The sequence below is a fragment of the Myotis brandtii genome, unplaced genomic scaffold (assembly GCF_000412655.1).
Source record: "Myotis brandtii unplaced genomic scaffold, ASM41265v1 scaffold708, whole genome shotgun sequence".
NCBI classification, from domain to species: Eukaryota; Metazoa; Chordata; class Mammalia; order Chiroptera; family Vespertilionidae; genus Myotis; species Myotis brandtii.
Genome location: NW_005370777.1, coordinates 1,219,178 through 1,229,078, shown reverse-complemented (window position 1 = coordinate 1,229,078; position 9,901 = coordinate 1,219,178). Strand labels below are relative to the sequence as shown.

The following is a 9,901-nucleotide window of genomic DNA, read 5'->3' as shown; positions in this document are numbered from 1 at the left end:
ATAAATAAATAAATAAATAAATAAATAAATATTATCTATCTCAAAGCATTTTTGAAATTTTTCAAAATTAATCATTAAAAAAACACCAATTAGTACACTAAAGTAAAGCTAAGAAAAATTTCCCAAAAGACAAGTATCAGTGTCATTTTCCCATTTCAACTTTTTAAATTTGGAATGAGTAATTTAACTAAGTATTAATTATGAGTTATATGCCTACAACCCTTCCTGGGGTTCACATAACACTTTTATTTACAAATCATGTCCCATCTCTCCTCTCCTGGAAACTTGAATCTGGTGTAAGGCAGACATACACTAAATGCCCATGCTCACTGAATAATACTAGGTCTCATTAACATAATGACTACTACTAATAGTTACTAACATTTATTTAACACTATGTACCCGACACGGCACTAATCACTTTACATGCATGACTGCACTACAGGGCAAGCTAATCTAATTAATTAATAGTTAACTTAATTCTATAGATAAAATCTATAGCATAAAGAGGTTAAGTTTCAAAGCTAGGTAAGAAGTCCAGTCTCATAGTTAGTAAACAAACTGAGGCAGCCTACAGTGTACCAGGGACCCATCCATTCTAAATCACAAATCCAGAAAGAGGAGAGAAGACAATAAATAAGTACACAAGTGAACAATGTAATTTTAGATAGTAAATAGGTTCTGGAAAAAAACACAGGATGATTTGACCAAAGTAACTAGGCAATGTTGAGAAATGTTTAAGAACATGGACTCTACCACCAAGTTTGAAGTCCAGCTCTATTATTATGGGCTGTTATTTAGTTATTTAGCTTCTTCCTGTGTTACCTTGTCTATAAAAAATAACACCTAATTCATATAACAGTTATGAGGTTTAAATGAGTTTATAGATAAAATGCCTAAAACAGTGTATGAAGCATAGTGTTAAGTATTTGCTTAAATACTTATTGCTTCTTAATATTAAAGATATTAAATTCAAGACATTAAATATTTATAATAATTATAAATTAAATTTAATATTGAAAACATTATGAAAATTATTTAAACATTTGCTTAAATACTATTGCTTATTAATATTATTACTATTGCTCTTTTTGCATCATTGTTATTATAATTATCATTATATTGAAGGAACCTGGGAAAGTGTCTATGAGGAAGTACATCTGAGTCAAAACCCAAGTGACACTCAGTTACATAAAAATTTGAACACAGAGATTCTAGGCAGCAAGAACCAAAGTACAAAAGCCCCAGGGCCAGAATGCCTAGCAAAGACAGCCCATGTGGGCCAGGATAGGTTTGCAAAAGGTTAGGTTACAGAGCTAGTTAGGAGCGAGGTTACAATGAACTTCATTGGCCACAGTAAGGAGTTGGACTTTATTCTAAGTTCAGTGAGAAGCCATCTAGCATCTTAAGCACAATAATGACAGGCTTTGATTTACATTTTGTAAATATCACTCTGGTTGCCATGGAAAGATTGAAGAATAGCTTCCACAGAATATCAATCTCACCATTTCCATTAATCATTATATTTTAAAATCTTAGTTGTTTTCCTAGGGGAAAATAATTCTCTGGCTAAATTGTTGAAATAATTTTAGACTTCTTAAAGTGTTCTTAAAAGCACAGCCAGTGTAAAGGACTTAAATAAGAATATGTGTATTCTTTCATATAGTTATACACACATTCATTTTGAACATAATTACATGAAATACACACATGAACAATAATTTATGATTCTAAAAGTCATATTAATTATATATACAGAGTTTTAAAATAATACCTCTTTGAAGAAAAGTAGTTGAATAGTTCACTTACTTTAAATTAGATATAAACAGAAGATATCCTTTAGGCCCCACTTCTCATATTTCTGTCCACCAGTCATTAGCTCCTAGCCCCCGAAGAAGGGAAGCATTGCAAATCTGATTGGATGGAACCAGGTATGTTTGACTACTGGGTGTGGTTCCTTTCCTAATCTTCCCTTTACCCCTAGGCTTATTTCTTCACACCCCTCTTCTCTAAGTTCACTTTGATTTGCATAGATTGATAGCCCACTTAGACCACACTGTTCAATTTAATCTTCCCAGATAACCTTGAGCCAAAGTCTCTAGCTTCAGAGCTAGATGGCATATATTGATGAGTTGCTACCACTACGTGGAGAGGGGTAAATAGTAGTATTTACCCCTATTATTTTATCATAATATCATTATAACATCATCTTTAATATCTAATGCCTAGAAGGCCATTAATGTATTCAGAAAGAATATTATACCCACACTCTGACAAAAATCATAAAGCCCTACATTGCCTCACATGTAGGTGATCAAAGAACCCAGCACAATTTGTACAAAGGATTCCTCTTAATGAATCTAACTCATAAAGGCTTTAGTTTTAAAAGTTGAGAAATATAGCTGCATAAAGTGAACTGCTTTACCTGGATGGCCAGTTCCTTCATTCTTGACCTCTGCGGTTCCCACAGAAGAGGTGAGTGGACTAACAGGAGGGCTGGAAGGGAAGCTTGTACACCCTGTAGACGTGTTGATTTCGAAATATTCTTGGTTATGATTCATCCGATGAAAATCCAGAGAAGACACAATAGAGGTTCGTTGTTTAGGCTAAAATAAATGAGCATGATGACAGCATTAATATTATCATGTTCATCTTTAGCCCCATCTCCCCATCAGTTTAATCTAAGTGATGATTTTTTTTCAGTTAAACTGTCTGGATTTATACTTAAAATATAACTGTGCTTTATAGAAGGACACTAAATAATCCCTTAATAAATTAAATAATGAAAAATATTTAATGAAAAACTACAATGGCATAGTTGATTAAATCATTTAGACTCTTTGTTAGGTTTCTCCAGAAGTATGTAAAAATGTAGTGTGCAGAATTTCTCTTAATGATCAATTTGGAAAGTTGCAATTATAAGTCACCTTTCAATCAACTAACATTTATGAAACATCTGGCATTTGCCAGACCCTGAGGATATAGAATCTAACAATAAAAGGGATCTCATGACATTGAAACATTATTAGGGCAATTCTATTTTTTTTAATTCTTTATATAGACCAAGGAACGGTGGCATTAGATATTGTCCCCAAGTACCATATGCTGAAATTCTATCATTGGAATTAATTGAAGTGATATAGGGCATTTTCCAGGATCCAGGAATCTGCTTGGTATTTGTGGTAAACTTTGATTTTATTTTTTAAGGGTTTTAATTAATCCCCAAATAGCAAGAAAAGTCAATTTAAAATAAAAGTTAAAATCATGGAGTAATGACACCTATAATCTATACTGTTTGTCAGTAATGGATTGTTCCCAATAGCAGTTTTCTATTTTTTTCCCATAGTTTTAACTATGTTCACTCTTTTTCCCTGCCAGCAGAGCTTCTAACGTAGTCCTTCAAAAAAAAGATTGCAGTCTTTTTGGCTCTCAGAATTGTGTGCATTTCCCAAGAATCAATTCAAGTATTTCTACTTTTTATTCTTCTCATTCATATTACTGAAATAGTAATGATCTCACAATAATTAACAAGAGGTTAACTTCAATCTCTTTACAATAAGTTTATTTCCCCAAAGTTACTTTTGGTTTGCCAATGTTTCCATTGCCCTCAAATACCTATTAATTTAATCACTATACTTCAAAGATTGTTTTCTTGCATAATATTTCAGCTACCCTGTCTCTTCCAGATCATGGTTTTTAAAGTAGATATCATTTAGTCTATAATCTAAAATAAATGATACTGAAAATACCTGTTTTACAGGTTATTTTTTTTTACATAAAGGGTACAAATGATCACATTATGATTTATTCTTTCACCATTGCAATATTTTAATGAAAGAGGTTGAGAGGCATAAATATTGTTATACAAGAAACTGCAAGTCATTTATTATTATGCCACATCAACTCAGTAATGGAATTCAAATGAGTACCCACAGGACTCAGATGCTTTTGAAGTATGAAAGACCAGGGTTCAATGTCAGTCATGGTTTCTCGTGAAATGTCTGTCCTTGAAGCTGCTGAATCTCAGTTTCACATTCAATGTTCTTTCCTCTAGACTGTATAACAGCAATTAAATGTCATGAACTACGGGCGGCTCTCAATGGAGCAGCCCACACCTTTCCCCCAACGCACATTTTCCTGCCTTTCTCTTTCTCCTAAGCTCTGAGCCCATTTCTTCCACAGCTCACTTTTTCTACCTCTGTGACTTTCTAAATAAACTTTCTCTTACAGAAAACAAAGTCATGAACTATGACACTAGCTGCAATAAAAACACAGCCATGCCCATTATCTTGGTCTTATTTTACTGTGCTGTGTTGTGTTTCTGTTTCACTTTGTAAACAGGCCATAAACCAAATTTTTATAATTTTCCTTGTCATAAACTTTCTAAAGGTCAAGCTAACTGATGTATCGGACTTCTTTATGTTTAAATGTTTCTTAAATAAATGTTTTTTAACCCGGACCACCCAAAGTTCTATTTACATACAAACACAATTTGTTATGCATAAAAGAATAAAAGCAAACAGGCTATATTTTTTTGCTACATGAATTCATTCTACAGATATCTGCTGAGTGACTAAATTGCAGATGCCATGGTAAGCACTGTGACAGGAACAGATAAGAAAGACATTGTCTCTACGGTCCAGGTGATGATAAACTTTTGTTGAAGAAGGAATGGTGCATGAGGGAAGAGACAAGCCACCCAAGAATTATGCTTCAGTATAATATAGTAGAGTGAAAAGGACTATGGTAAGTGGAGGAACAGAATATAAAGGGAGCCCAAAGGTGGGTCTCTAATTTAGGGAGGGAATCAGGAAAGGCCTCCATGAGCAGGTGATTGGTGGCTGAGTTGAATTCTGATGAAGCAGAGGTGGGAAGCATGTGGTGGGCAGACAAAAGAGGCTGGGGAGAAGGGAAATACAAACTATAAATAGTCGGGGTGGCTATAGTGCAGAGTACGTGAAGGTAGTGGTGGGTTCAAGACATGGGATATTGTAAGTTGCAGGGGCCAAATCATAAAGGGCTCTAAATGCCATGCCAATGAGTTTGATCTTTAATGTGAACATTTTAAAAAAAAACACTGAATGATTTTCAAACAAGGTTTTGATAGCCGAGTTTGCATTTTAATAAACTTACTTTAGCAATTTAGAGAGTAGATTGGTCGGGGTTGGACTTGAGGAAGGAAAACTAATTAGGAGGATGCTATAGAATTCCAGCCATGACATAACGAGATCCTAAGTAAAGCAATGGCAACAGGGTTAGAGATAGCAGATGTTTTTAGGAGATGCTAATGAGGTTAGCTTTTTAGTCTTGACATCTGATTGTATGGGAAGATTGATTTTTAAGGGAGGAGTCTAGGGTGACTCACAGATTTCTCGCTTGGGTAAATACCAGAAGATAAGTTCTTTAATGGGAAACACAAATGTATATATTCCTACACAGAAACAAGAAAGCTGTATGCTTGTGTGCTCTCAGGACTCAGTGTAGACTGTCTAATGCATGGTCATGCAAATCTACATTTTACTTTCCCTTTTCCCTTTCTTTCTTTGAGCAGAGTGCTATGATCTCACTGTAGCATAACTTCAAATAAGATATCTGGAGAAAGGGAGATAAGCTAATAGAAATTTGAAGGTAAGGAACCATTGATCAGTGATCAGCTGACCCCATTCTTATTTACCTCTTCAGAACTGTCCATCAGCTATTACCCAGTTTGAAGAACAAAGAGTGGAGAGTTATTGCCCAAAGCTCTTTGAGCATCTGAGGTAATAAAAAGGAAGAATCATATGGATCAGCAAACTACGGCCTCTGGCCCACATCTGGTCTGCCTCATGTTGCTGAAAATAAAGTTTTACTGGAACATATCTATGCCCATTCATTTACTTTAAGTTTAGACAGAAGCCACATTATCCACAACACCTGAAATATTTACTGCCTGGTCCTATAGAGAAAACATTGGCCAACCCCTGTTCTAAGAGACCATTTTAGTGCTCAACAAAACTATAAACATAGGTTCCTTGTTATTTCCAAGCCTTATGTGCATTTAGGTTGGTGACAGGTAACTAATTCTGACCAATAGACTGTCTGTAGAAGTGAGCCTTCTTCAACCCTCTCTTACTCTGCAGATGATGTAGTTCCAAGATGAAGGAGGGTCATTCAATCCACATTGGACCTTCTAAGAAGTTGAGGTAAAACCTCCTTTATGTTAAACCACTGAGATTCTGGGTTGGTCTGTCATGTCAGCGAGCACTACTTAGCCTAACTAGCACAGAATCAGTGGATCAGAGAGGTTAAATTATTTACTCAAGATCACATAAGTAGCAAGCAGAAGGGCTTCAAAGAAAAGGAAAGGCCATGTGTTCACATCTAGACATAAGCAAATGGTGCCTCAAAACACAAAACACAATGGCAGGATTAAAGAAATATCTGTGTGGAGAAATGAAATAATAGTAATGGGAGAAAGAACAAAGAGATAGTAGCATTATTAAAAATGGAGATGGGCCTGGAATACTTGCTTTGATTTTAATACATTCACTTTTAAAAAAAAAAAGCTATCCTGATGGAATCCTGCCAAGCTATTCAGTATAAGAAAGAAAAGTGTTTTCACAAAAACGTTAAAATTACAAATGGAATTTGCCAAGTTTCAATTTGTAAAATGAGTTGCACTTGTGTTCATTGTGACTCCTCCTTTAAAACATCTCCCTCCCTTGCCTGTGGTCCAGCGCTCATCTCTCCCTACTTTCCCAAGGACTTGCTCCCACACATATTTACTTAACCAGAATCAGCAAACTACAGATCTGACTATTTTTTAATGATTGGGGGGAGGGGCAAAGGAAAAATAATATTAATGGCAGGTGAAAATTACATGAAATTCAAATTTCAGTGTCCATAAATAATGTTTTATTGGAACATGTACATGCCCATTCATTATATCTGGTCTATGGCTGCTTTCATACTATCACAGCAGAGCTGAGCAGTTACAGCAGAGGCTCTATGACCCACAAAGCCTGAACTACTTTATTCTCTGGTCCTTTACAGAAAAAGTGGGTCACCCCTGTATAGGGTTATTAGGAAATGTCTCTGAGGAGCTGAAATTGAACAGATACACGAATGACTGTGAAAGAGTAGGGACCAGCTCCATAGAGTTGTTGGAACCAGGGCAACGTGAAGATGTGGGGCCCCTTGTTCCAAAAGCAGATATAAAACCAAGCTTTCCTTTCTTCCATGGTCTCTTTCTAGATCTGTCATGTGGTCTTAGTTGCTACTTAATGTCGCATTCCCTTGGGCACTGGGACACTCACAGGACGAGAGCAGACTCTCACAGGCGCCCACAGGCTCTGTGCTGCAACTTAGCGTGTGCACCTCATCGCTATCCTCCCCATGTTCAGGGTCTCACTGCTAAGAACACGCCCGATAAGGTGGGGAGATGGTGGGAGGTGAACCACAGATGAGCCAAGGTTCCCAGCCCCAGCACAGGCTCCATGTTCACACAGACTTCGCTTAGAAAACAAATTCAGAGGTAAAAATCATTCAGAAATTTAGACAGTTGACCAGGAGCATTAAACCCCAAGCATGAGGCCCTTCTGAGAGTGATGCCCATTGGGACTGCACTGGTCCCACATCCATGAAGCCAGTGCCATCTTAGGTTATTACCTTAAAAAGAGTAATGTGCGAATTTAATGGTGTCACATACAGAACGGCATGCATTTCCTACCCTTACTTTGGATTCTCTTCATCAGAACCAATTACCATAGAATCTCTTTATATTCGGTAAAGATGTAAATGAACTGATATATTCTGATATAACCTTAATAATTTCATGGCATTTCTGCAACCGAGACAGATATGATTCATTTATGAGTAAAATAAGAACACCCAACTCCTGATTAGGGTAAGATCTAGGCAATGTGTGCATTTACTTTCAAGTGTTTTCTGGATTGGAATGTAACTTTCAAATATCCACTTGTATGTTTCCTCCGTTATTTTCAAATTACTTAAACTAATGGACATTTTTTAAATCCACTTACTTGGATTTAAAATCATTTGAATTCACTTAATTTCATTATAAAGGGACCGCATCAACCTCCTAATAAAATGTCAAGTAGGACTAGAGGGACATTCTCGTGTCAGTACAAAGACAAAGTGGTGCTAGAAAAAGTCAATGGTGGTATTAAATTATTCAAGCAAAACTCAAGTTCAGAATGACTTCCAAGGGAAGATGGCTGAAAGTCAAAAAATTAGCAAGTGACACCCATAAACATATGTGGAAATGATAGACTTTCCATCCAAACACTGAACCATTGGTAAATTATGTCAAGTCAATGGTAATAAATTAGATTTTTTCTTAAATACTTTCCAAACCTGAGATGGAGGTGGCATTGTAAAAAATGGTAAGCTAGACCAGTAGTATTTTCTTTTAGAATTTTTATCAACCTAGAATATTTTGTGTATCTGGTATATGGTAAAAAATTCAATTCTAATTATTTTCCCCCAAAATGATAGCCTACTAGCCAATACTGTCATATATTCGCTGATTTGAAATGTTACTTTATTACACTAAATTTCCAAATATGACTGGCTTTACATTGCTGGACTCTACTACATTCCCATTGATCTACTTGTCTATTCCTGTGCTAATACCACACTCTCTCAATTACTGTTGTGACTTCTCCTACTTCTAGAACTTTTAGTAAATGGCTTTTGGATTTCTTTGAACCTTCCTCTTTTTTATATTGTTCAAAAAAGTACTAGTGACCATCAGCCATGTTTCAGACACTATTGTAGGCTCTGGAGCTACATCCATTAAAAAATAAGATAAGGCGTGAAACTTTTAGGCATTTTTTATGATTTTAGGTGTAACGATCCTATTTTTTTTGTATAACGTACAAAGTGTTCCCCCAATAAGTCTAGCCTCCACCTGACTTCATACATAGTTATTACAATGTTATTGATTATATTTCCTATGCTGTACTTTATATCCCCATGACAATATATCCTTAGTCTAATGATCCTATTTTTAATTTTCAAAAAATTCCAATTTAAAAATAGCCTCTTCTTAATTTTATGAATTCAAGAACTTCTCAAATCTTCCTGAGGATACTGATTATAATATTTTTCTTGCATTAACTGTTTTCTCAGAGGTTATTTACTTTGTTCATTGACCTTGGTTTCTCTCTTTTCAGTTGAACTTCTTTCAGAAGTTCCCAAATGCCTCTGATAGTTCCACTCTCTGGTTTTCATCACTGCTATGGAGTTATTCTTATTTGTATACATTTTTTAATTGCATTTCAGGAGAGAGAAGATGTAAACAGTTGGGGTCAGTTCGCCATCTTGAGTTAGAATTCTCCTATTTCTCTGTCTTAATCACTCTTAAACCTGTATAGAGAGGGGAGGGAGTCTAGACAACTCAGTAGGGGTAAATATTATCAAACTTTTATTCACATGTCATACAAATGGAAAATAATATTTTCTTCTTTTCAGTAAAAGGGAAAAAAAGCTTTAATATGGAGTACAGTTTTTGTGTGTGTTTGTTTTTATTTTGGTCACAAATATAATAGTTGATATGATTAAGGCTTATTTTGAAGATATGGAACTTCTTATCTTCAGGTATGCAAAATACCATTCCTCTGCTATATAGATTATAGACAAACATAGACAGGCAAAAGTGGGTGTGAGCAAATATCAAGTACCCAAGAGGGGGTAACACACTTCTAGGAACTTAAAATTTGTTATCTCATTTTAGCCTATAAGATTGGTATTGAAAGTAGCTATTCCTCTTTCCATTTTGCAGTGAACTTGAGATTTAGAGATAGTCTCACAGTTAACAAATGGGAGAGCTGAAACTAAAACACAGTTATATGGAATTTTAAATTGCATCCCCCCTACCCCCCCCCCCCTCTCGCCCTCC

The 9,901-nt window shown here is 35.6% G+C and overlaps 1 protein-coding gene across 1 annotated transcript in view; it reads right to left on the bottom strand.

Annotated features, from left to right (window-relative positions):
* The window catches only part of ANKS1B (ankyrin repeat and sterile alpha motif domain containing 1B), an 822,202-nt gene that overhangs the window by 535,481 nt on the left and 276,820 nt on the right, over positions 1 to 9,901 (bottom strand). The window contains exon 12 of the mRNA XM_005882370.2: positions 2,426 to 2,606. Within this exon, the coding sequence (XP_005882432.1) occupies positions 2,426 to 2,606 (181 nt within the window). The remainder of the gene's footprint in view (positions 1 to 2,425; positions 2,607 to 9,901) is intronic.